Source organism: Pan troglodytes, chromosome 16 (genome assembly GCF_028858775.2).
Source record: "Pan troglodytes isolate AG18354 chromosome 16, NHGRI_mPanTro3-v2.0_pri, whole genome shotgun sequence".
NCBI classification, from domain to species: domain Eukaryota; kingdom Metazoa; phylum Chordata; class Mammalia; order Primates; family Hominidae; genus Pan; species Pan troglodytes.
In genome coordinates this window covers 29,016,100-29,044,097 of record NC_072414.2, presented here as the reverse complement: position 1 = coordinate 29,044,097, position 27,998 = coordinate 29,016,100, and the positions used below count along the sequence as shown (strand labels likewise).

Below are 27,998 nucleotides of genomic sequence, written 5' to 3'. Positions count from 1 at the left end.
TCCGGGGCTTCCTCCTCACACTAACTCCACTTCTCCCTCCGTTGGCTCGCTACGGTTCTGTTGCCTCCGGCGGGAGCGGGGCCTCCCGGCGCCCCCTCAAATCCCCGGCCTCGCCGCCTCCTCTTCCTTCTCTAAACGTTGCTCTTGGTTCATGCTTTTTCATTTTTAAATTTAATAACATTTTTTCCTCACAACTTTTAACTTCGTTGTTTTGGCTGGTTTGGTTTCTGTGTGCTCAACTTGTGCTCGGTACTTTTCTCCTTTCTGACTTTGTTTTTATTTTTATTTTCTCTCTCTCTCTCTCTCTCTCTCCCCCTCTCCTCCTTTTCCTCCTCCTCCTCTCTTCTCTCTTACCTCCCTCCCTCTCTCTCTCTCATCTTTATCCCTTCCTCTCTTTTCTGTTCGCCCTCTTCTCCCTGCTCTTTTTCCCTTTCCACCCCCCTCCTCTGTTCTCCCTCACCTCCTGCGCCCCCTCCCCCTTCCCGGGTTCTGACAGTACGATGAGCTGCCCCATTACGGCGGGATGGACGGAGTAGGGGTTCCCGCTTCCATGTACGGAGACCCTCACGCGCCGCGGCCGATCCCCCCGGTTCACCACCTGAACCACGGGCCGCCGCTCCACGCCACACAGCACTACGGCGCGCACGCCCCGCACCCCAATGTCATGCCGGCCAGTATGGGATCCGCTGTCAACGACGCCTTGAAGCGGGACAAGGACGCGATCTATGGGTAAACTGACCCCCCGGACCCAGCTTACTGTGTGTGAGTGTGAGTGAGAGTGTGTGTGTGTCTCTGTGGGGGTGGGAAGGTGGACGACTAAGTGGGGAGTTACTTCTGTATGGTGGGGGGCGGGCGCCGCTTGCCTTAGGAAAGGACCGTGGAGGGGGCCTGCTCTTCTGCCCCTGGAGTCAAAGCCCCGAAGAATTAGCCTCTTTCGCTCCCACAGCCCGACCACTCCAGACCCCACAGCCTGGAGTGACTGAGTCCCCAGAATCTTGCCGGGGCCTTCTCCCCGAGGACAGGATTCCTGGCCAAAGGACGCAGGACTGCTCGTTTCAGGCCCCCTAACAGAGGCCTTGACGAAGGAGAAAGTTTCCTGCCGATGAGAAGCAACTTTGGGTTTTTTTATTTTTTAATTTTTTTTCTTCTGTTTCCTACTGAGGGTCTGGGAGTCACTAACAGCAGCTTGAGCTGGGATCAGGGCTGCTTCTGTCGGCCAGGAAGTCCTAATCACCCACTTCTTAATTCTCTGTAAATAAAGGCGGCAGACCTCGAAGTGCAGCGAGGTGGAAGGGACTCTTGCTTGCTTGGAGCCGCTCTTAGGGGGAGTAAGGAAGATGGCTGGAAATTATTTTATATTCTGAGAGCACTTGGCGAGGGGTGAGATGTACGATCCTAACGTGTACCACACGAGCTCTTCCGGCTGAGGGTAGGTGGGCAAAGCGACGGGATGCCGAGGGGAGGGGACAGTGGGTAAACAGCAACTGAGCCCCAAGCCAGAGGCCGCAAGCATCCCGAAGTGTGGCTAAGCCGCCCGGAGGAACACAAAGGGCATACGCGCACGCACACTTACAAGTTTTAAAACACGATTTATTTATTTTTGTCTGCTGCAACGCTGGGAGAAATGTGGTCTTTGGAAGGAAGCTCTCCAGCGTGTAACCTTCCTATTATTTTGGCCCCCACACTGTGGCTTTAGTAGAAGTGGAGCAAACAAGTTTATAAGGCAAGGAGGTGGAGAGATTAAAAGAGCATTCTCTTGCATTTATGAAGTGTCACTCCGGTGTGTATGTAGGTGAAGCCTTTGGCCTCGTCTGAAATGCCCATTAAAATGCAGAGTTAAAATTATTATTATTTTTTTTATTTCAAACAGTGTTCCTTTCTTGGGAGGTCAGGGCTGGGTCTCAGGGGTTGGTTCGGTGGCCTCCGTAGTGTGGGGAGTGGATCAGAATCGACTCGGGCTCCAGACTGCCTGAGCGTCTCGGATGTTTCATTACGTTCCAACTGAGGCTGTTTTTATTTGTCGGGCTGCAGTGGCCGGGGTCTTCTCTGGCCAGATCTGAGGGACCTCTGAGTTGCGGGAGAGGGCCAGGCCCTTTTCCCTTTCTGTTTCTGGCTTAGGCTCGCCTGATGGAGGAAGGGTTGTAAAGTGTGGTGCGTGCCTGTTGTATTAAAGAAGGACTCCACACCCTCCAAACTTGTTGATTACAGTTCTTGCTCCTTCCCCTCTGCACCCCGTCTCTGTGTGTGTGTCTCTGCGTGGCGCTGCCCGTTAGGCACCCGTTGTTTCCTCTGTTAGCTCTGGTCTTTGAGAAGTGCGAGCTGGCGACCTGCACTCCCCGGGAACCTGGAGTGGCTGGCGGAGACGTCTGCTCCTCCGACTCCTTCAACGAGGACATCGCGGTCTTCGCCAAGCAGGTCCAGCCTTCTTGATCCACTCAACTTCGGGCAGTCCCTCACTACCCCTCCCCTTTCCTCGGAGCTTTACTTGAAAGGAGGAAAGGCCAGGGACACCCTATCTGTTCCTCTGGCCCAGTCCGCTCTCTACGCCTCCTCCCCATCCCTGAGCCTGGGGGCGAATTGGAAGTGGAGATAAATATGGGTGTTTGTTTTCCCCCCCAGCAGGAATACAGGGGCTCGACCCTCGAATTAAAGTTGACCTGCTCCTAATCTGGGGCTTGGCCTTTTTCCCCCGCCTCCAGCTACTTGAACAAGAATTGGGGAGAGGGGCTGTGAGGGACCCGGGAGTGCCCGGGAGGCAAGGAAGCTGGGCGCCTCTCCGAGCGGTCCCAGGCAGCAGTGGAGAGCCACAGCCTCTTGGATTGCTGGATATGGAACTCGAGGCCCTGAGAACGACCCTGAGTTCCTGGCTACAGCTTAGTCGTACCAGGTCCCCCTTAATGGGGCCAGGACCAGAATGCCCTGATTCTTCTTCAGCGACTCCACTAATTTAAGGCACCAGTTTCTTTCTTGTATTTTGCCAAAGCCCCTTTCCTCTTCTCCGCCATTGCCCTCCACCGTCCCCATTCTCACATTTCAGCTTTCTTATTTTAAATGGGGTGATCGTTCAAGTTGACTCTCTGTTTCTTACAGGTTCGCGCCGAAAAGCCACTTTTTTCCTCAAATCCAGAGCTGGACAATTTGGTAAGGCTCTCTTTTCCTTGTTTTTCCCCAGCCTTTGCCCTCTCCCATGCCCAGAAGCACCCACTTTCTGCTGGAGCTCTGGGGAGTTAGAACAGAACCCTCTTTTGGAGCTCTAGGGAGAGAGGGAGGAAGGGAGCAGCTTAGAGCCCCCGCACGGGAGCTGGCGAGCGAGGAGCAGGATGAACGCGGTGGGGAGCGAAGCCCAGGGAGGCCGAAACGGGAGACCGAGCGCCGAGAGCGCGAGCAGGGGATGTTTCCCAGGTCTCGGCCCCAGGAGTAAACTGCGAGAAGTGAGTTATTTCCTCTGTTTGCCGGGGCAGGCGGCCGAGCCCCGGGCGGCTAACCCGAAGGATGTAACCACTGGCACGGCTGAGGGCGGGCTGGGGCTGGGGGCTGGGGGGCGGTGAGGGGCAGGCCAGCGCAGGCCACTTTTAGGTGCGATTCTTTTGCTAATTTGCACGATTTCAATATTAAAAGTACTTAAATCCGCTTTCAAAGGCCCTGCCTCAGCATTCATCTTGAGTATTTCCTTCTTTAGTGAGGAAGGATTTCGCTGGGTATGCTGTTCTAAAAAGCTTTTTCTATCCTGAGAAGCGACCTTTTTTTTTTTTTTTTTTTTTTTTAAGGAAAAAAAAAGTTGTCCTGAGGTCGAGGGAGGGGATGTTTAAAGAGGACTAAAAGGAGAAAAAGGGCCTGGCCCGAGGAAAGCAGTCTTACAAATAGCACAGTGAACATCAGGGGGAAAGATATTAATGCTTATGCTCAGGTTGAGTCAGATTCCTACCCCGTGGCCAATGAGGCAGAGATGATCAGTAATCACTTGATTTTTCTGACTATTTCTTGATGTTTAAGTTTTTCCTGGCCACCTGCCCGTTTCTTCTCCCCAGCCCAACTTTCTCACCACCATCCTCACCCCACTCCCAACCCCAAGACAGGACCTCAGAGTCACAGAGCTCTAACTCCATTCCCTGAACTTTTCTTTCAGATGATACAAGCAATACAAGTACTAAGGTTTCATCTTTTGGAGTTAGAAAAGGTAAGCAGGAAATAACACTCCCCGTGTTGATTAAACCACTTCCCTCTCCTGGTTGAGTTGGGATGTTTTTAACAAACCTCTAGTGTGAGGGATTGAGCACCTGGAGATTTTGAGCATGTAACCATGTCCATCCTTCAACTGGCTTCTCAACACAGGGGCTCAGAGGGTGGGTGAATCAGGACAGCCTTGCCTTTAAAGTAGCCTCCTCCTCCCCAATATTCCCCTCAGGCATTCAGGATTATTTTGAAATGCAGCAAACCATTTATGTTACTGGACACTCAGCCTGCTTGCATCTTTATTAGCTCAGCTCACCCTCGGCCCTGGGTTTGCATTAGGTGCAGGCAGAGTGAATCATCCTTGCTGGGTGTCTTTACATTGCTCTGCAGCTCAATTACTTTCCCCTAGAAACATACGAAACCCCTAGCTTATAAAATCACAAACGTTAATGCTCTCCCCAGTTCCAATGTTGTAATGTTTTGATGTTATTATCAAATCAGATTTAATTCCCTGGACTCCCAGTCTGAACCCAGTTATTTCCAGTCCTATTTCTTTCTCTCTCTATTGTAACTTGTTGCTCAGAGAAGTCTCTGGAGAATAATATCTGCTGCAACAATTACTCTATTGTTTCCTTGCCTTCAACTATTACACCCTTTAATTAGAGTTAGTTTGGAAGACATCACACTGTTGCTCTTTCCAAATGTAACCTTGCAACCTGGTATTTTTCCTTTCTAAAAATGAAACAAAACAACAACAACAACAACAACATGAGCTAAACCCTCCACCATGACCTTCGTTCTAGGTCCACGAACTGTGCGATAACTTCTGCCACCGATACATTAGCTGTTTGAAGGGGAAAATGCCCATCGACCTCGTCATTGATGAAAGAGACGGCAGCTCCAAGTCAGATCATGAAGAACTTTCAGGCTCCTCCACAAATCTCGCTGACCATGTAAGTCTGCTAGCCTTTAGCAATCTTTTAAGGCCACTGGGCAAAGCATTATTTTAACCTTGTTTTAACATCTAGCTCCACTGATTTAGTTTTCTTTTTAAATGACTCCGTCTCTTTTGGGGTCTTTTCTTCTCTTTCTTGCTTTCTCTGCCATACCCTTCATTTTCATTTCTCCTTTCTTGGACCCCCTCCTATTTATGTTGAGAGCCAAAAAACCAGAGTTGATAGAGTGATTTGTGCTCTTAATGTGTAAAGTTTTCTGGATTTGGTGACTTGGGTGTTCGCAAATTCTGTTTGATATAGTCACCACTGTGTTTTCTGCTTTCTTAATTTTGTGTAATCAGTGCAGCAGGGATAGAAAGAAGCAAGAGAGTTAGCTGGACTGGTCTGGAGAGAGAGGACTGAATGAAAGAGAATTGAGTGAGTGCTGATTTCCTAGTATCTCACAGAGATGACAATTCTGAGAATTATTGGCAATCTTGCACTGCATTCGAAATAAAAGGGGCGAACAAACACATTACAATTCTCAGGGCTTTTGCTATAGAAACTTATTGTCAGAATAGGGACTTATTGCCAAATGCCTGAAGCATCTTCATAATAAAAGACAGTAACCTTGATGAACCAATTATTAACAATGTATTACAGAAAGCTGAAGGGAATTATGATTGAGTAACCATAGGTTAGTGGTTGAATTTTAACACTTTAACAGTTGGTGAATGAGGATGGAGAGTATAGTAAGAAATGACTGTGTATGTCAGGCCAGGAAAGGAGATTTCTTTCTATTCTCTCTGTTTCTAATCCTATTTTGGAACCAATCTAGTGAGTCTGATGCTAAAAAAAAAAAAAAAAAAAAAAAAAAAAAAAAAAAAAAAAAGCATATGTAGTGAGACTGAAAATTTGAAAAAGAAGCAAAGAGAAGAAAGATTGCAGCTGGTAGGAAAGGCAAGAGTGGCGAGGTTAAAGAGTGGGTGTGAACAGCAGTTTTATTTATAGGAACTCAAGCCTGGAAATGGGGGACAGGGTGTCTATAGATTACATTCAGTTGAACTCACAGCCTAAATAATATAAGCTATAGTTTAATAACTTTGTGGCCGAAATATTAATTTGACACTCCGTGTGAGTTAAACAGGCATTAAGGCTTGAAGGCAGTTTGTCCCTACCTCCCATCCCAATTCCTGACTGGTATGAGAAATGAATTGGGATGCCTTAGTATAAACCTTCTATGAGGTTCTTCTCTCCCCTGCTCCAGACAAAAGTTTTGAAAATATGCAGTCATAGATTTTCATAATTAACCTTTGCACTTGTATGGGAAGCCAGCCTAAGAACAAAAGTTAGAAAAAGTCTAGAAAAGAAAACCGCAGTCTGGGATATCCAGTTCTGTGACAGAATAAATACTGCGGTGTTGAAGGCTCCTATTCTTATCTCTTTACCCTTACCTTTTTCCATCATGGTGAGGGAATCTTTGGTGATCTCCTTTGTATATTGAGTGAATGTAATGAAATCAAAAGGATGCAGCAGTGGTTATGGAAAGTTTATTTGCTGATCTGTGGCTCCACAGTGTGTTGTGGTCCATGAGGCATGACACTACCTAAGAAATATTTACATTTGTTGTTTTTTATGTGTTTATTTTCATTGTTTTCTGTTTCTATATTTATATTTATTCACATTATTGGGAGACTGGGGAGGGATCTATTTATATGGTTTGTAAAATGAGAGGTTCACAGTTCTCGGAGCCAAAAGCTTTTCTCATGATATTTCTAGGAGTACCTACTACTTAGTTTTCTAAAACAGTTTCTTGGCAACTCTTTTTCCAGTGGATGTATACAGCTAGACCATGTTGATGTTTACATAGAAAAGATAAGATAAAATAGGCTGTTTAAAGTATTGGCTGATAGACAATATCAATTTATGAGACTATTGTAATATTTAAATATCCACTCAAGAAGGAAGTCATACCTAAGAGGATAGTGCTTTAATAATTTATCAATCATCATCTTTGGATAAAAGAGTCAACTGTAACATTTGTTGCTCTCCTTTCGGGCCCCCAGTCAAGTAAATATGACAACTGATTTATTTTGAACCCATGAGGGCTTGCCACTTCATTGGGTGTCATAATTTAAAGCCTTTTATTTCCTAGAGATCCGAACTATAACATTTTTACTTTAGCCCCCTGCTATTTGTTTTGAAAGGAAGCAATAATTTGTTCCACCAGCACACCAAGTAGAAAACGGAGAGATTTGCCACAGACTTGTATTTTATGCAGGGACATGAGAGAAAACCTTGGAGAGTTTTCACCATTTTGAGACTTTTGTACCATAGGTGTGTTGATTGTATTCGTGTCCAGGCTTCCCCCTTCAAAGCAAATCCTCTTATGCTTTTCAGCCTCTTCTACAAAGTTGCCTTCCTTCAACCCCCTAGCCAAACACAAAGTAAAAATAACAAAGAACCACTACCTGAAAAGTGGTGTGAGTGGGACATTTTCAGCATGTAAATGTGCCCAATTTGAATCTTCAGGTTTATTTTTCATTTGCTTTGATATGCATATTTAATACATTGCCCCAGGCTGGATCTCATTTGGTGAACACTGGTGCAGGGGTGATGATGAGCCACTTCAGAAAGGCCCAGACAGCGCGTTGTTTTCTTGTTTTATCTGTTGGCCCACTATTCTGATCTGAGCTTCCTCATGGTTTTATTTGCACATGAAATGCTGAGAGCATTTCAACTTATTGGCTATGAATAATGACAGCTAAAAAAGAAGTGTAGTTTAATTTGTTGTATGCCAAGGTTTCTCTTGTGGAGGTGACAGTTTGTGACAGCTGTTTGACACCCCCAAAACACATACACCTCTACTCTTATTAAGTGGTATCCAGCTTCATTGTGTGTGTGTGTGCGTACTCGTGTGTGTGCGTGTTTAAGGAAGGAACATGCAAGAAGAGAGAGAAAAGCAGAGAGAAATGCATCAGAAGCAAAATATTAGGTACCAATATAGTTTCAGTATTTTTTAAAAGAATTTGAAAATGTAAATAAATAAAAGTAATAAATATAAATATCTTCAAAGCAAGTATATTGGCAGACTTAAGAATAAGTTTTATATATTATTAGTAAATCCTGTTCACATTTCATAAAGTTATATAAATAATTTGATATAACAGATGCATTAGAAGAAGACAAACATAATATTCTTGCTTTCCATTCCTTACATTCAGTGAGGTTACTGAGTTCATTCATTTATTATTAACACTTACATATGATGGGTGTAATGGAAAGAGGAAGTTTGGAGTTAAATAGAAAATAAAATATGCAATATTGATTACAATTTCGTTGTATTTAGTAAATTTATAATGCATGCTTATGTTTTTAATATTATAATGTATTTTGTCTTTTACTATAACATAATAATAATATTTATAGGTAGGAAAGAGCTATTACAATATTTTTGGAATATTGGGGAGAAAAAAATATATAATAGTCAAAGGAAATAGAACTCTGTTTTCCAGCTGCAGTTCATGTTAGTTTCCTAGACATTCAAATTTATCATGTTTAAAATAAATATGTCTAGAAAACAATTTTTAAAGAAGTTTCAACTTGAAAACTGCTGTGAAATGACCAGCTTTTTCTAGTCTGTGGAGTTTCTGAATAACAGGTGATACTCACTTTATCTATTTTACACAATTTTAGATCAAATATTTAGACCTAGTACAGACAAAGAAAATACATCCTCACGTTTACATGTAAAGATATTACATGTAAAGATATTACATGTAAAGTTCAGACAAATGAAATCTACTTGCTTGAAGTATATTCTCTGAGCTAAGCTCTATTTGCTTGAAGCGAATACAGTTATACAATTATATTGTTATTCCTAATTAGTGGTCATAAAGAGCTACATTTTTATTTTATTTGAAAGAATTCAGTAGAGGGAAGAAAATACAATTATGTCTGTTAACAGTTAATAGCAGATACCTTAAAATTGCCTGGATCTACTAGCACCACTAAGAAAAGAAAAATTATTGTATATTTATATGTTGAAAGCTGTAATTTAAATGAAGATATTCTGGTGTTTTCTTTTGCATCTCTGAATATATCAAGTTTATGTTGACACAGTTTGTTTGTTTGTTTGTTTTTTCAAATGGGTTAGGTCAGAGAGAAGACTCTCCAGAATCTTATTTCTGATAGAATATGGGCAAGTGACTCTAGATAAATTCAATTACTACCTGAAAAATTAGAGGGAAGTGACAGTGAGGGGTGGGATAGGTTCAAGTGGTTGTTCTATAGAATATCAAGGGGGAAATAATGAAATTGGATAATAATATGAATGCTTTATTTTATTTGCTAGTTTCTTATGTTTTAGTGTAAGGTGAGACCTTATGGTATGCTATTCAAAGCCTCTGGGGCCTATTCCGATAAAGTTCTACTTCTGAGCTCTGTCCACCAACTCAAGGAAGCATGGCTGGGCGCGTGGATTTTCTGTTGTGTTGCTGCTGCGTGGTTTCTGGTGGTTGTTAGCTTTCTTAATTCCCCATTAAGAATAATTATACTATTTAAATCATTTAGACTGTGCAGTTGGAGTATGTTTTCAGTGTAACTGTGATGAGATGAAATTAAACAAAGGTTGTACTTGACAACCACATAGACATTCCCTATCAGATTTTTTGAAAATTGGCATTCTTTAATTCATTTTCTTTTTTTAATACTAAATGTTCTATGGAATATCCCAACACAATTCAAAGTTATAAGAGGCATTTTATAATATGGCATTACACCAACAATACAAGACATTTCCGTCTTCTCTAAAAGTTGCTCGACTAAATGGAGAAGTCATTTGCAAAGGTTGCTTGCCACTTCTGTGAGAGTTGCTTACATATTAATCCCAAAGCTTAATAGAGAGGTAGAAGTGGGGAGGTGAGGGAAGGACCCCAGCTTTATTTACATTTTTAAAGAGTGAGTCCAGGTTCTGAAAGCACACATAGGTCTCCTGACTTCTTATGTCAACTTTACAATACCGAAGTTGAAATTCCAACATTTGTTCAAACCATACAATTAACATTTTTAACTTTTGTAGACTTCAGTACCCCAAGATAGGAGTCCTTGTTTTATTTTTAAAAATATTTTTTGCATAATGTTAATTAGGAGTTAAAACATTATAAAGTTATGGGAAATAAGTAATTTAATTATGTATGTTGATACAAGTATATCTTCCCTTTGTTGTTTAAATATATTGAGTCAAATTAGTTGTACATACTTCATTTACTGATTAAAATATCTTTATGTATGTTTACTATTACTCTCTACCTATGAGCACATACCCTGAGTTACTTTATTGTATTTTCCAAGTTTACATGTAATTTTTCTCTTGATGTTATATAGTTGTGTAGGTTCTAGAAGTTATCTGGTCTAACTTCTTAATTTTAAAGAGATAAAGGAAATGAGCCCCATAGAAATGAGGTACATCACTTGCTTAAGTTCACCTGACTGGTGAGAGGTGGCATGCCAGCATCTTAATTCCAATCTAATGTTTTCTTTCCTATACCATGTCCACTGCATTGCCTTTTCATTTGGGATCTAAAATGAGTTTCAGATTATTTTAGATAGAACTTGTATGTGGCATGGCCTTTGCTTTTCTCCTTGAAGCCTCATACATTTTACTTCTCCATTCAGTTTTGTATTTATTTACAAACGCTTTATACATTTCACCCCACTGGCCCCATGGAAGAACCATGTGCCATGTGGAATCATTTAAATAGGGAAATAACACCAATTCACCGAGACTTATTAAGTATTCTCTTATAGGTAGGTCCCTCATGGAAATGCCATAATGGTTTAAAATGTTACAATTCCAGTGTATCTGCAACTTCAACAAGAGAAGCACACATATGATTTGCTTCCTATGCCCAGAGACTCCTGTCCTCTCTATGCTCTTTTCTAGATTTAGCAAAATTCAATGATAGTGCTAAATCAATTTTTTTTTTAACTTTCAAGGGAGAAAACACTGGCACAATTGTGTTTTCTAGGGAAAGCTGTGTGTAAATGAGAAACAGAGTAGAGCAGCAGAGCGCTCTCCTGTGGCCCCACTACTACAAGCTCTGCCCATATTGTCTCCTGCTTTTATATTAATTACAACTTGCATTATCAGCTGTGAGTCTGTAGCCCAGCAAATAGAAAATACTGCCCCTAGAGACCTAGCTTCTTGTATCTATTTTCCATCTCCTTCTATTGTGCTCCACTCAGTATTCACTGCTTTTCTCCTGGTAACACTGCTCTGTAACACAATTACGTAAGAGCAAGAAGAGTACCATATTTGACTCCCAATTACTAAAGCCACTGGGAATAGAAACATGTTCACTCCTTGCCCTCGGGTGTCTTCATGATTTTTTTTGGCTGGAGAACAGGACATATATTGTGGCATGCATATACCTGAATGCTCAGTCATACACGTGCACCCGGCGAGCGTTTCTCTTTATTTTTCTACTTGCATCATGTGTTTTTACATGCTTTTGTATGTCACTTTGGTTTCAGGATTCACTAAACTTCTGCATATAATTTGGCAGAAAGCCATGCCATTTTTCTTGAAGGATGGAAACTTGTAAACTGTAAGGGGAAGAATAGAAGAAAGGAGTTGTGATATAAACAAATATTTTAATCTCAGGGAAAACAAATTGTTAAAAGTAATAGGTTTTGTCCATCCATGTCAGTGACAGTTTTTTATGACCAAGGAGGAACAATTTTTTGTTGACCAGATTATCAACATTTGTATTTGTATATGATCACATCACCACCTTGTGTAGCTCAATACAAACAACTTGTGGTAACTCCTCAGCCTTGAAACCCCAGAGGGATTTATCTGTTCTTCCTTCTTTCAAATCAGATGACTATCGTGTGATAGTCCTTAGTTGGTGTTCAGTCTCTCAAACAAGACCATAATACTTGAGACACTCTATGGGAAATAAACATGACACTTTTTCAGGAGAGCATTTTTAAAGAGTGAGAAAGAAAAGAGGGAAGAGATAAGGGAATGGTAGGTTAAAGAGTGAACTTAAGCATATTTTGGGAATGGGCAGAAAACCAAAGACCCAATTTATTTGGAAGAACCAGCTGCTCTTAAAAGTAATATTTGCTTCTGTGGCTTATTTTTCACCCTTTTACTTTAGAAAACATCTCCTTCAGATACCATTGAAAGAAATACACTGAATTATAAACGAATGAGGCCTAACTTGAAAACTCAGCACCAGTTTAGCTGATAGGGACAAACCAGTGTTTTCAGTTACAGGAAGTCCTTCTGAGTGATCCCTTCAAATCAGTGCAGCACCTAAACAGAAAGACTTGCTCCGGCTTCATATAAACGATTATATAATAGCTATTGGATGACATTTGCCTTAAAACATAGTTGAGGTGTTAGTGGTTAATTATTATAATTTTCATGAGGGGTAAGGAGCTTTTATAGCAGCCAGCTTAATAAAAAGCCTGCAGTGCATAAAATTAACATCATTGCTGTGTACAATGAAAAGTTTAGCTTAGGTGAATATGTTGCAGCTATTGCATTTTCTAAAAGAAGCCTCTAGCCTGTGTTGTCGCAGGACTAAACTCACACCATGCTATTGTTTCTTTTTCTTTTCTTTCTTTTTTTTCCATGTAATTCTTCTAGCTCTTTATCTCATTACCGCCCGGCAAACAGCTGACACGAAGAGGCTTCAAAGCTTGAGGAGCCCCTGTATTCTGTTTGCCTTTTGCTTGAAACTATTGGAGTGGTTTCTAACTTAGATTAAAAAGAGAGCTCACAGGCATGACTTTGTCTTTCTACAGGCAGCAGAAAACCTTGACTTTTATTTTATTCTACTCAATTTCATTCCCTAATCTACTTTCTCAAACATATCCTTATTTTAGAGATCTATACCTGTGCCATATTTATAGTCACAAAATTTCTGCTCAGGGTTTTCACTTTGAATCAATTGCTTGCCTGATAGCAGTGCCAGTAGCATTATTTTATATAGATGTTATTAATCCATAGAGCTCTGGATTATTATTTCATAATCTATCAAAAATGCCAAATATTAATTCACAGTCAGTTTGCTGCAGATCTGTAGGGGGAAAAATAAGTTTTGTAGTTCCAAATAAAAACATTTCCCTATTTTTTTCTCACCTTGGTTTCTTGTTTTATTTTGGTAACATCATCCATGCTATATGTACACTGTAGAGTTGATGCTGAGAAAAATGACAGACTGACTTCTTTTCTTGATGAACTATACATAATGGCAACATGGCAAGATTACTTTCCCTTGGTCAAGAGGTTTATTTGTTGCCTATACCCACGTGGCTCTGTCTGAATTCTTATTTACCAATTCTAGTAAGAAACAGTGTATACTTTGATTGGTTTTTTTAGTGATATACTTTGTATACTTTGGTTTTTTTAGTGATATACTTTTTATACTTTGGTGTATAATTTGTATACTTCGATTGGTGTATACTTTGTAAAATTTGTATACTTTGATTGGTGTATACCTTGTATACTTCAGTATATACTTAGATTGGTATATACTTTGTATACTTTGATTGGTTTTGAGGAACTATTTTGCCCCTTCCTCTGGCCCCCAAATCATTCACTTGCCAGTAGGTCTGTGGGCTTAACTGAAGTTGTCATATGCAGGTGACAAGTGTACAGCTCTGGCTTTAAGGCTGGACTGTTTCGTATGCTGTTCCTCCTCTCCGTTTCTGCCAGAGGAAATTCCATCTCTTGCCTGCCTTCATGTGGTGCTGATAAAGTCCTTCCTGTACATTAGAATTCCTGTTTTCCTTTAAGCAACAGCAGGGCATTGGGAATGATCAGGAAAAGGGAGGAGGAACAGAAGAAGAATATACTCAGCCAAGTAGCATGAGCTATAACTCTTGGTTTGCCTTGCATGTCCTTTGAAACAAGTAGTTCTTCTAGGAAAAAGCACTGCTCAGTGAATTTCAAGCTTCCATGAAGCTCAAGTGAAACTCCTCTCTAGCTTACTAGATGGCCAGTAGTTCACGTGTGTTTCCTTTTTTAAAATTATTTCTACAAATTAAAGCAAAAATCAATAATTTATTAGGTATTGATGCAGTGATTAATATCATTACCTTTGTTGGTTATATAGTCAATCAGTTGATAATTTTGAGAGTTTGTATAGGTTGTTTTAGGGCATTGCATTTGAAAGATGTCAAGGGCTGTCCCATACATTGTGGAGCCTGTAATTTTTTTAATGGAGTCATTGAATTTTGCAGATGTGAATGTTCTGAAGTATTGAGTGTCCAAGAGCATCGGGACCTATTTCTTGGTAGAATGTACCCTAATTAAGATAGCGAGAGTAAAAATGACTTTTACATTTTTCATAATTTTTTTTTTACTTTAGAAATTAACTTTGTTTAGGTTTAAATTTGTATATAATAAAATTTACCCATTTAAAGTGTACACTTAAATTAGTTTTAACCAACATATACACTGGTGTAACCATCACCACATCAAGTTCTAGAGCATCTTTTCTTTTATATACCTATTACTAAAAAGACAGCACACCATAACATGGCATGCGTATATGCCTACTGCCACAAATACTAATATGTATACATTTTTTTGTCTCTTTCTGTGCCGTTCCTCTTGGTTCTTCATTTATGGCTGAAATGGTAACTGTGGAAAAATTCCTTGGTATCCTGACATCAGAACCCTTCTTCTTGGCGAGACCACGATGATGCAACCTCAACCCACTCAGCAGGAACCCCAGGGCCCTCCAGTGGGGGCCATGCTTCCCAGAGCGGAGACAACAGCAGTGAGCAAGGTAAAAGGTCAAACATTTTCCTCGTGCAAAGTAGGCATGACTAAAATAACTTCAGTATTTTATGATATCAGTACATCTGCCGCCATGTAAACAGGAGAGTGGCAGGTTAGGGAGTAGAATCAGCTGCTATTTAAAGAGACAGTATTTCCTCTTCTTAACTTACTTTCCTTAAAAAGAGAAATCAAAGTGAGCTGTCTAATCTTTAAGTAGGCATTACAATAACAATTGATTAGTTCTGCCAATTCTTTTACAAATTTGGTTATCTACACTTTATTTCTGTGTGTATAAGTGGAATCACAGGCCTGCTTTACTGCTGTGATGCAGTAGCTTGAATTGTGCTATAAATAGCATATTTTGCCTGTAATATCAACTATAAGCATTCTCTATAATCAAGCAATTATGCATCTAAAGCACATAAAATTTAAAAATCTGTTCTTATTAGCTCTGGAAATATTGTGGAATTTTACATGGAATCTTATCTTGGGAAGGTAGATTTTGAAATTCTTAGAGGATTATTTGTCCCCATTTCCATTCAGCTGACATGGTGACTTTTGTCACAAGTCCTAAAAATTAGAATAATCAGAGGGCAAGGGGGACATCAACTGCGGATGTTGAGGAAGCCTAGTGCAATTTAGAATAAATTTTACTATTTAAAACTCACCTATTGCACAGAGAGCAATTATATATTGGTAGGAATGACTCATCTATGGCTAAAATGATAATTTAAAGGAAGATGCATTATTGAATGTGGGCCAGGGAAGTGTATAGATTTTACTTTTTAATATTTTACATTAGATGGTGTCTGATCTCCTAGGTCTATTTCATCTCTATTATGACTGTGTTTATGGCCACAATATTTAAGTATTAGACGGGCTTCCAAGTAAAGGACAGTTTAACAGCTCGAGCTGTAGTTATATATGCCATTTAAAAGAGGGTGTTGATGTAAGTAGGGTGCCTTCTGTCCTCCAAGCTTCTGACTAGGAATTTTGGATTTCTGAGGTTCTAGAAGAGTCTAGAAAAATGTCCTTTCTAGGATGCCATTCACTTGTGAATGGGTCCAAATTAGAATCTAGGTTTAAGCAAATTGAAACTAACACAGCGATGAATCATATCAGACGGCAAATTATGGAAGAACTTGCAACTTGCACCTATATAATATATACTGTTTTATATACTGTTTTAGTCTACCAGTTAGTTTCTATATAAAAGATAAGTAAATTATAAGGCATTTTCAAGGTAACTGGTACATAGGGTCAATGGATCTGCAAGCAATGACTTAACTGTGGTTCCATGTCACAGTGATGGACTTCTCAGCATGGTTAAATCTGGAAAGCTTTCTATGACTCCATCCTTCCCACCACCCCAAATTGCGGCGACACAAAGGGTGAAATGTATCTATTAATAAAAACAAAATACTCTAAACATTGTATAAAAGAGGGGAAAAGGAGAAGCCGACTTAATGGTCTGATGAGGCTATCTTCCAGAGACTTCTTGTGTGTGAGGCTCACTTTGACCTTTCGCTTTGCTCAGGAGCCCAGCGCCTCATTTTTCACATTCTTGCAATTACGTTAACGCTTCAAGCATTTCTGACTCCAAGTCAGCTAGCAACACCAGGCATAACTCAACACTGTGAGTTTTTCTGCTCTCTGTAGATTCATTAACAGGTCACCAAGGTCCCAACTGAAATTTAAAACTGACTGGTTCTGTTGGGTTAGTTGAGTTATGGCAAGGGAGATAGCAAGAAAGGGCCAGAGAGAAGAGGAGGTGGGAGAAAGAAGAACCCAGGGTTTGGAGTGGGGATTACTTGTAATAACGAGCAAAGCATAAAGTTTTAGCGTTTCGGTTAGTTAGTTTTGTTTTTTAGGAAAGAGAAGAATTCCGAGACTGATATATAGGTAAAAACAATCACACAAACTTCTGTGCTGTGGGTAGATGCACCCACTTATCCAATGCTGAAGGATTTGCTCCCTGTAGGATTCTGTTCCTTTAATCATGTCTCTGCGGGATTAAAGAATGGACATGGTAGCTTATGTGTATGAGTACTAGGAAGTCAGTCATTTTACTGTATCGAAGTTTGAAAGGAAAAAAAAGGTATGATTTCTATAAAATGGGGACTATTTTGGCACAGAAAATTTCCTACCTGGCTTACCACATCAGTGATTAAAACACATATATAAGAGCATTTTGGCTTTTCACAGCAGACTTTAAAATTTGAAGGCCAGACTTGAGTGTATGTTGTCATACTCATGCCTATATTAGTCTTTTAAACAGGGTTTCAAGGTATTTTGATATTTTGTCCCACCGAATTGTCCAGAGTAGTTTCAGTGGGAAAGATTAATTATCTGCTTCAGGGCAAAGTCAACAGAGATATTGACTGAAATGGCATATGCTTATCCTAGGTTAAATCTTAGGGTTGATGTATAATGGAAAACGTGGGAGAGAAATTTATGTCCTTAGTATTAAATATATTATAATGTTTCATTGGAAATCAAGTTTGTAGTTTCGCAAAGAGTTTTCGCATTCAGAATTTATTAGCAAAACAGGCATATGGAAAACTGTAAAATGATTCAGTTTCAAAACAAATTATGATAAACAAAAAATAGGGATGAATTGTACTAAATACAATGTTTTCATACACATTTTAAATTAAACTTTAATAGCCACATGCTATAAAACAATACATGTATTTACGTTGCTTTATAATTTTTGTGATTATGTTTACTATAATGATTCATAGAAACTTTACTTTGGAACCTAAAAATACCTTGTTTTATGACCTGATAGTGAAACAGCTACAGTTACACAGGTGAAAGTTCATCTTTTCCTCCATAGTGTTTCAGCAATGAACCAAAAGGAGGAGAAAAAATGTATATCACATTTTTTAAATATCTTAAGAAATAAACTTGGTAAAATGTGAAAACTGACTTTACTATCTTTCAAAGAGCACATGTCTAACAGTAAGCTATATAAATATGAACCAGCCTTTTCATTCACTGATTTCTCTTGCTAAAAGCAGCCAAAGGAAGGGAGTTTGTCTTGTTAGTCACATTAGACGGAGGAAGAAAATCTGGTTTTTCAAGGATGGAATTAGGGTCCAGACTTGGGGCTCTGGGGAAGTAACTGGCCCTCTTTGTGTCTGGCTTCCCATCAGTAAAATGGGGTTTGATAATAAGTCTAGAGATCCCTAATTCTGTACCTGCTGAGTCAAAAGCTGCTTTGTATTTCACCGTGTATTTTGCCAGAGTAACGACTAGGAAGCAGCCCCTTGTTCCTAGAGCACTTTGAGAGCCTTAGATGAAAGGCACAATATATGTACAAAGTATTATTATTATTGATGGGTTTGTGTAGCTCCCATTAACGCTGATGGGAGTTACGCATGTGAATTGGCAAGAGAATAGACCCCTCAGTGTTTAGAGCACATGAAATTTACATTTTTTCCAGTGCTGTAATTGAGATGTTGACAAATTGGAGAATATTGATGAGCCTTTGTTTTAAGTATTTCGTGCCAAGTTTGTTTTATTTTTCCTGGTTTGAACAATGGTATGGGTTCAGCCGCAATGAATAAAAAGGGTAGAGTAAAGATAACTTTGTATTTCAATATTTTGATGTGCCAATATGAAATAAATTGTCTTAGGCAAATGGAATATGCTGTTTTAATCATTAGCTATGCATGAAAGAAAAATTGATGTTGACATCTTTGCTGTAAAATCGTTGTAATGGGGCCTTCCTTACAATTCATTTTTGTAAAATTCATTTTGTACATTTTGCAGCAATTGAACAATCCCTGCACTGTGAATAGGCAGGATTCCCAGAAATACCGAGACAGTTGGCCCAGTAACTGCTGAGCTCACACTGCACACCACACGCACGTTAACCATACTGTTGCCAGACCCAGTTAACCTAAATACATTAGCATTCTAGAATCTATATTGCTCTAATCTTTCAGGACACGGGGCTGTACAAGCCAGCATAGTTCTCCCTAACTCTGCCACCTACCACGTCCCTCTGTTGATGTCCCCATCTATTTTCCAGGCGATGAGGCTAGAATTCCTCATAGCTAGATATTTATTTATGTATTATACAGTTGTTTAGCAATCATGGTGTTGAAACCTACAAATATCTCTTTAGTAGTGAATGTAAGTGTTTATAGGTAAGCAAATGTCTAAAATAGTATTGCACTTTTGAGCTTATAATACATGTTATAGTTATAAAATAGTATTTTTTCCCACCAAAGTATTCCAGTTATATATTTAAAGAGGAGGAGGGGGCTTCAAACCCACTTACTGTGGGTCCTGAATATGTTCTACTGGGATTTCTTATTCAGTCTAGGAAAACTCTGTCAATGGAATGTTTTCATAGTGGCGGCAATCTCTTTAAAATAACCCTAAATACAATATGACAGATGCCATCTGGCATAATCTTTTGCTAGTTGCTTCTAACTTTTATTTTTCCTAGAGCTAAGTTCATCCAAAACTGGTCACTTACTGTTATGATAAATACAATGACATTTTTTTCCTTCCTGTCCTCCTAATTGTGTCAAAAAAATTCTGTGAGACTATAATTGATAATTGAACATTGCCATAGAATAAACTGTTGTATATGGACTATTTACATTGCATTTTCTTTCTCTTTTCTCCCCCCACATAAAATTTAAAATAATGCCATTTAACCATCAGCAAACATCCAAAGATTTTCTGTTGATTTTCTCAAGACTTTTTAGAGTAGTAACCATTAGAAGTAAAATTAAATTCTTCTAATAAATAAATGCTCTAGGAGCATGTAATGGTGCCCATAAATGCTTAAAAGGTTTCTATAATTGCTGTTAATTTTGAGTAATTTCTTCCTATATGTATCAACTTACTTGAGAAACCCAGATTTGGGATTTCTAGATTTTTTTTTTAACTGAGTCATGTAAAGGGATGTCTCATGATGCCAGTTAGAGTTTAATTTAGAGTAGTAATTAAACTTGAATACTGCCTCATAAACAAAAGATAAACAATAAACCAGCCACGTTCCCTGCTGTTTCATAGCTTTCTTTCCCAGATGTTTTAGCCTGATAATTTTTACACAGTGAACTACCTAACATGGAGTTTTGTGGACAGAGGTAGAAAATGAGTTTTCTTTTTTGGTGGTTTTTTTTTTTGGTTGTTTTTTCCTGGCAATCCTTTTTTCCTTCCAAAAAGCAAAATGCAAAGGATTTTTCATTATTTAGATTTTTTAAAACTCTGGTGAAATAGATATTTAATGGAGATGCGCTTTAATGGTAACTATGGTTTTTTTTCTTAGATATTGCTTTTTTTTTTTTTTCAAAATTAATTTGGTCATGAATGTCTTTCACACCTGGTAATTGAAAGAGAACCATATTTTTATTTAAGTAAAATCTCGATAATAAGTCAAAGAAAGAAAAGCTTGACAGTGGAGAATTTTTCTTTTTACCCTTCTTGCCACTTCTCACCGGCATGCATTCCCACTCACGGCCAGTGTTACTCTATGGCTCTGCTCTTCCTTGGGCTACAAGGGTTTCTCTGTCCAGTTCTAGACTCTTCCACTGTCAGCCGTGATCTTTCTAATTGTCAGGTACGAGTCAGCCGTTCAATGCAGAAGCCATGTTATTTTCACTGGGTGGGGTAATTACTGAAAGCTGAGAATAGCTGCACTAAAGACAGAGGGATACTTTCATGATCCCATTAGCATAAGAGTGGGTAAATTATTCATGCCAAGTGAGGATTCTATGGGGAAAAGTATAGTTAATGCACATAGTTTTTAAATGTATCCCTTTCTGCTCTGAGACTAAATTCTTGTTGGAATCAGTTCTCAGACATTTACGGGAAAGCTCTGGTGGCGTGTTAGATGCAGTTCATCTCTCTCTGTTTGCAGCGCTCTCAATAGAGACCATCTGGCAAAGATCCAAAAGGTGATTAAACAAAATGATCAGCTCTTGTTGCTGTGTTACATGTCCAATACTCTGGATTAAAAAACATGACCCAGGACAGTCAAGCTAACGTCATGCCGCTCCCCCTTCCCCCTCCCCTCTCGGTATAAGAATTCAGATGGTCCACAAATGTGTGTGCCATCTTTGTGTCCTTATGGCCCATAATCATGAACAGGTTGTGCAAATGGCTCTTTCTGTAGCACTGTCTGTTCCAGCACCATAGAAGCATTTCATATTAATTGGGTCAGTCTAATATTCATATTGACATGGGGAAAAATTACTAAAATTTATTCTTATAGCAGACAATGAATATGTGTGCTTTCTGCCATGAGGGAAGTGAAATCTGACAACTGGCTTGTGCAACTGATTAATTTTTCTTGAAACTGGAGAAAATCAAAGCATGAAAAACTGTCATTCTCTGAAAGCAATGCACAACCCTTTTATAACTAAACAAAATGGATTGGGTAGGGGGCTTTCGGGGAGCTTGTAGAAATGAGCTCTGGTTTTAACGCCATAATCAGGGATGAATTTACAGTGCCATTCAGAAGAGTCCTCCCTCCTCATAAACAAGCTGATAATCACAGGGAAGCTGACTTCCAATTAGCTTCTCCTTTCCTCACACGGATCAGGGTATTTATATGTCCTCCTTGAGCTTTGATATGTCACTACTGAGTTAGTACATCTCATGTCAAATTTGAAAGTTTGGAAATAAAATGTTTTATTATGAGGAAATCCTGCTAATAAGCAAGGTAATTTTCAACCAATCATTTCACGATTGAGTTAAGGTAAAAATGCCAAGATCTGTGACTAAGGGACAGATGTATCTTATCTTTGGGGGTCTGCACCAAATGCCAAGGAGAAATATAAATTGAACAAACCAGACATTGTGAGGAAGTGATTGAAGAAATATTGAGATGAAATCTTGGAATGAAATATATATGTATATTTATAACAATGCTGTGAATTGCTTACATGTCACATTTGCATAAGCCTGAACTGGGATTTTATTAAGGGGCAGTTTAGTTAAGGCAAAACATAAGACTATTAACTCATTAGGTGATTCAGAGATTACAGCTGACCATTTAATATTGTGGAAATAGTCTATGACTCGTATTATAGGATAAATTTAAGTGCAAATGTCAAGGAAGAGAATAAAGCAGAAAAGAAAAAATTCTCAAAAACCACTTTAAAACATCATCATTCCTTGTCAGCCATGCTTTCTAAGGAAGAGTAAAGCAGTAGGTAAGAAATACAGATGGGCACAGGACTCAGGGAGGGGAAGTGAGGGTCCCCTAGAGTCAGTGCTGTGTGCCAGATGAAAGGGACTCACATAGCCTTGGGGGTCTTAAGGCTATTATAGGGCAACTCATGCTCTGTTATCATGCTGATTTTTCAATTGATTTTTGGCTGAACAGTACTTGTTGAAGCCCTCCAGAGCACCAAACACAGCCTTATGGTGCTATACATTGTAATACACGTGTTCTATTTTTCCCTTCATTGTCTTTACTTTGCTTCAGAAGAATAGTCTGTGATGACGCCATGTTATTTTTTCCCCTTCTTTCTTTCCGATTTCTACCCTCAGAGAGTTTGTTGAAAGTCTTATTGCTTTTTTGCTGGGGAGGAGGGTAGTAGGAGAGTCACTTTTTATTTTCACATGTGGAAATTTGCTTTTAATTTGGCCTTTAAAAATATTTTGTGTCACAGCAGACAATAATATACACCAATTTTATATACCAAATTTATCCCTCGGTAGTCTTGAGTTATTCACTATCTTTCTGAGGACCAGCAAAAAAGCAACAATGGGGTTTCACTGAAATCTAGTTCCTCATTAAAATGAAAGTGAACCACTTTAGTATCCCTGCTATACAGCAATAAGTTTCCTCAGCTTGCTGGAACACAAGGTCTCGAAAAAAAAAATAATGAAAGAGACCTAGAGGGAGTGTGTCCTTCTCTTCTGCCTGCCTTGGAAATTCGTACAGATGAAAATCCTGTTCTGATATTATCTTCTCTGTGAGCCTTCCTGATCTGCCCAGGTATGAGGCCGTGGCTCCTTCTCTGCACTCCCACGGCACTTTTTACCTCTATTATAACATCTCTCACACTGCGTTGTAATTATTTGATTCCTAGTCTCTCTCTCTCTCCCTGCTTTTCCAAGGTGCAGATTATCACTTCTTCGATTATCTGGCATTAGTATGTCCATTTTTGAAGCAATAAACAAAATCCACAGATTTTTCTTTTTTCCTTTTTTTAAGATGTATAAATTGATCAAAACTCTGTGTGTATTGGTTCACTGATGTGTGCCTGAACATAAATAAACTCTTTGGAACGTATGGATATATTCCATCAAATTCCATTACATCTTTAAGAGATAAAAATTATTTTGTTTTACTGAACTTATGTTGTATTCATTACTGTCTTAAATATGTCAATGGACCATCAGCTCAAACTTAGCATTATTTTGTTGTAGGTAGGTTCTTAAATTTTAGGTTTCTATTTTAAGTATTACTTTAAGATAGTACTTAAAATGGGACTTATTTGTCCTTTAATGTCTTATATTATGTGCATATGGTCAGAATTTGGAGATGCAATTTCATTATGTTATCTATACAAAATGTATAGATGGATGTCTTTAAATGTAATGGTAAATCTAATAGTGGAAAATTGCTTGGTGTGGCAAATAGTTCTCATGGACTCAGGATCCATTTTGCTAATAAGTGTTGTTTAGGATAGGATTGACCTCATGGAAGTCATTGGTGGGTCTTCACACACAGGTAAAGGAGCCTGGAAGTATTTCATGAATTTTTAGGCCGCACCTCCTGTTGTCGATTTTCTACACATGTGTTTTTCATAGTTTGCATTTGGGCAAATATAATTATTTTTGGTGATGCAAGCAAAACCTTGTAGTGAGTTCTTTTTCATCTACATGGGTTACTGTCTAGAATCTTGAACTATGAGTCGAGACCTATGCTCAAAAGTCATGATTGCATTGAAAAGGGCACAGACCTAGAAGACAGAGAGACATGAGTTCCAATCCCAGTTTTACTCAATATCTGCCAGATTCAGTCACTACATCTGGAAAGTGAAGTGCTTAATATAATCTCACTTACATTAAGAGAGATTCCATGTGTTCAGCAAATAACATTGCCTGGAACCAGTAACTGTTGGTTCCTTTATTCCTCTCTCTCTTCCCTTTGTCCTATGCTGACATTAATTAGCTATATGACCTTGGCTGTGTCCTTTAATCTCTTTGGACTTTTGCTCACCTGTAAAATAAGATGGAATTAGATGATCTTTTAAATCCAAGCTCCAGAAATCTAATGTTTCCATTCATGGGTCTTAATTTTTATTTGTACATTTTATCTTTTAACATAAAGGGAGGCCACAAGCTTTTCATCTGGGGTATAACATGAACTTATTAATTTTTTTGATTTATTATACACAGTGAAGTAATATTTCTGTTTCTTGTTTTTGGTTGCCAGGAGAGCCTTTTTCTTCTCAGTTTGGCAAAAATATGACTAGGCATTAGAGTTTATTTTCTGAGGATAGTGGAATGCCGCAATTCAGATATAGGACATCTAAGGTGGTAGTATTAATACCAATAGACTGTTCTATCTGCTAAAGTATGAGGCGTGTTTTGAAAACACAGAGCAACTTCTCCATCCTCCATTATCTAATTAGAACTCACTCAGTTGGAATTTTCTATACTTCACAAGTGGAACAATAAACGATCATTATTACAGAGGCTGAGATTCTACCCACTCCTGAAATATGTTCCAAATCATTCCAGAAAAAAACCTAAATAATTTTCAGGAGAATTTTACAGTTACATATATATTTAGCCAAATTATAATTATTTAGAACGTAAATTCATATAAAATACAGATAAGTACCTTATCTTAGTCAATGAAATATTTGTTTAATCAAAACACTTATTCCTTAACCCTTCCAGCTAGAGATATGACTCTTGCCTCAAAACCAATCATTCTTTTTTTATAAGTTTGAAGATTTACGAAAGTAGACTGGGAGTGTAAAATTTCATATTTCTTCTTCCAACTAACATTTGTAACAAATGCCATCCACTAAAATAAAACTTCCAAAATTTCCCTGTACTAAATGTGAAAGATGAAAAAAAGTTGATAAATCATTGATTATTGGAAGCTTATGGACTCTACCTCATGGATGTCCTTTTCTGACAGGTTGTCACACACTGGGGCTGATGTGTAGATGCACACCACTCTCTGGAGTCAGGGAGCTCTCACTCTCTCAAGACCTCTTCTTAGTGTAGGCTGTTTAAATTTAATACACAAAGATATTCATTGAGCAAGGCACCTTGGGAATAAAAATATGGAAATCACAAGGGTCCTTATCTTCAACAGCTTACCTTCTCCCAAGATGTGTGTTTGTGTGTGTATGTGGTGGTGGGGGGGAGTACCATGACAAATGTGCAAGTAACTCTTACACATGGCAGGTACTCAGTTATAGGGGGAGCTTGTTGCAGATTAAACGGCAGTTTTGGAAGCAGGTGGATCTGAACATTCCTCTTTGCCCTGCCACTTCCAAGCAGCAATATTTCTGAATGTTTGTTTCTTCACCTGTAAAATGGGAATAATAACTGTCTCATAGGGCAGTTGTTAGGATTAAATTAGCACTTGCTTTTAAAAAGTCCATTTTGGTGACTGACTAATAGTGGAGCCCCAAAATTATTCTCTTCATTGAACATTTATGGACCATATAATTGTGTCAAGCACTGTCCTGGGTTCTAGGGTATAAAGCAAACAAGATGTGATCTCTTTCCTCAGCAAGTTGGTAATATTTAGTAAGCAACTCAGAAAGGTAAACGAATAAATACACATGCTTCTAATGTTGCATTTAACATATAGGTTGTAAGGTATTTCAGAAGAGGGAGTGATTACTTCTGTCTGAAACATCTGTGGAAGTCTTCACAGAATTCGGAAGGTTTTAAAAGATTTTGATGGTGGGGGGAGGGGGGAGGGATATTATTAGGAGATATACCTAATGTTAAATGACGAGTTAATGGGTGCAGCACACCAACATGGCACATGTATACATATGTAACTAACCCGCACATTGTGCACATGTACCCTAAAACTTAAAGTATAATACAAAATAAATAAATAAATAAAGATTGTGATGGCCTTCAGTGGGTGTTTCCAAATGGACAAAGTAGGGAAGGTGCAGGGAGCAGATAAAACAGCCAGCGCGAAGGCGCATAAGTGTGATGCAGTATATTGTGCATGGAGCAACAACTGGGTTGATATTGCTGTTTGTATGAGAGAATGCATGGTGAGAAAAAAGAGGCTGGAGAGGCAAGTGGGCGCGTACATGAAGATCCTTTTTTACCACACTAAGAAGCTTATGCTTAATCCTGTAGAGCACTGTTTACCAAACTTTCCTGGTGATAAGTAGCTCCTCAGACGCATATAAATACAGATTCCCTGGCACACCACAGACCACAGGAAATACACAACCAGGACTTTCCAGTGGGAAATGCTGGGAATCTGATTTTCCAGGCCATATGCCTGGGAAACCCTGTTCTGGGATGTGAAGAACTCATTTTAAAGAAGTTTAAGCAAAAGGAGTTTATGATGGGGTTTACATTTTTAAAAATAACTCTTGTAGAATGTGGAGAATACATTTGAGAGAAAGAAGACTCCATATAGAATATAGATAAATAGTCTAGAAGGTGGGTGCGTGTTGAATGAAAGTATTGGCAGTAGAGTTGGAGGGGAGAGGACTGACATTACATGTGGCGAGAAAGGAAGAGGACAAAGTCCACGGTAACATGCAGGTCTCTCCCTCAGTGCAGGCACCACAGTCGAGGTAGTTTTCTTTTTCCCTGCCATGTGTTTGAAGTATGCATATCTACCAACCAGTAGAGAAGAGGAGGAAGAATATTTCATTTGCACATGCAAAGTTGTCAAAGTGGAAACGCTTGATGCATGTTGGGTGAATAATGATTCTTCTTGGGGCATAGAGCACTCACAGGCAATGTAGCGTAGTGGTTAAAGGTATGGCCTCTAGTGTTGGCCTACGTGCCTTTAAATCCTCAGATCTGTCACTTATCATGGGCAAATCTCCCATCCTTCACTTTACATCTGTAAAAGGAGGGTAATAAATAATACCTAATCTAATAGATTTGGAGTGGAAAGTAGGGATTAAATGAGGTGATTTATGTAAAATGTTAGTAATTTTATGCCTCATTCATAGTAAGTAAATGTTATAAATATGTTTTATTTAAAAGTTGCTTTCAAAATAATTGAAAACTGACCCCATGCAACAAACATCATGATGGAGAACTAAAAATGAAATCCCACATTTATCCCTGGAAAAGAGAAGTTATGAATCCCTGGAAAAGAGAAGTTATGAATTGTAAAGCTAGAAAAGCATCCACCTACTCTAAGCCTGGCCCCAAGCCCCAAGCCCGGACTTCTAGTTGGAAGCAGATCTTTTCCTCTGAAGTCTGATTACACATTTCGGACACACGAGGTTCCCCTGGTGCTACAGTAATTGGTTACATGACTTACTTATTATCTTGCTTGACTGTAAGATTCTTGAGGACAGTTTCTATGTTTTAGGCATCTCCTCCCTCTTCTAGCCCCCACTGTGCTACAGTAATATAGGAGGCCTTCAATAATAATTATTTTTTTTGAAAGGAAGATTGGGTCCATATTGTGAAGGACATTGAATAGCAGACTGGGGAGTTTGTGCTTGATTTGCTAGGTAATAGGGACCTATTGAACAATTTTGAATGGGGGTAGTGACATAATTGCCTTCCTTTTGAATACCAATGACAAATTCTCTGCTATGTCCTCCATGGTCAAAATAGCAGACCCGTATGCTTCCCTGAAATACGGCCTGTTTGAAAGACTGGATATTCTTTTGAGGGAAGAAGCAAATTTCAAATAGCTCTTTAAAAAAAATAAAGCTTTGACATTCTCTCTAAAGTACTTTAGGCACTTAAATTATTGTGATTCCTTAGATCCCATGTATGTGACACCATTCTAGAAACTTGTAGACAGGGCACAAGGGCACATTTTTATAAATTTTTTTAGCATTGTTGCAATTATTAACACCTAGGGGTGACTTAACGGGATTGAGTAAATATATCTTCTTCAATATTTAGAAAAC

At 39.0% G+C, this 27,998-nt stretch overlaps 1 protein-coding gene across 12 annotated transcripts in view; it reads left to right on the top strand.

The window, feature by feature from the left end:
- Positions 1 to 27,998, top strand: part of MEIS2 (Meis homeobox 2) — a 210,548-nt gene that overhangs the window by 2,606 nt on the left and 179,944 nt on the right. For 10 of the 12 annotated variants that reach the window (XM_063794694.1, XM_009428767.3, XM_001137572.5 and 7 more), the window contains exons 2-7: positions 497 to 729; positions 2,274 to 2,415; positions 3,091 to 3,141; positions 4,127 to 4,177; positions 4,977 to 5,126; positions 14,803 to 14,917. In XM_063794694.1, coding sequence (XP_063650764.1) covers positions 524 to 729; positions 2,274 to 2,415; positions 3,091 to 3,141; positions 4,127 to 4,177; positions 4,977 to 5,126; positions 14,803 to 14,917 — 715 coding nt within the window. In that variant the 5' untranslated portion in view covers positions 497 to 523. Of the gene's footprint in view, positions 1 to 496; positions 730 to 2,273; positions 2,416 to 3,090; positions 3,142 to 4,126; positions 4,178 to 4,976; positions 5,127 to 14,802; positions 14,918 to 27,998 lie in introns of those variants that run through there. The other 2 variants (XM_063794695.1, XM_054667339.1) reach the window with 2 other exon arrangements.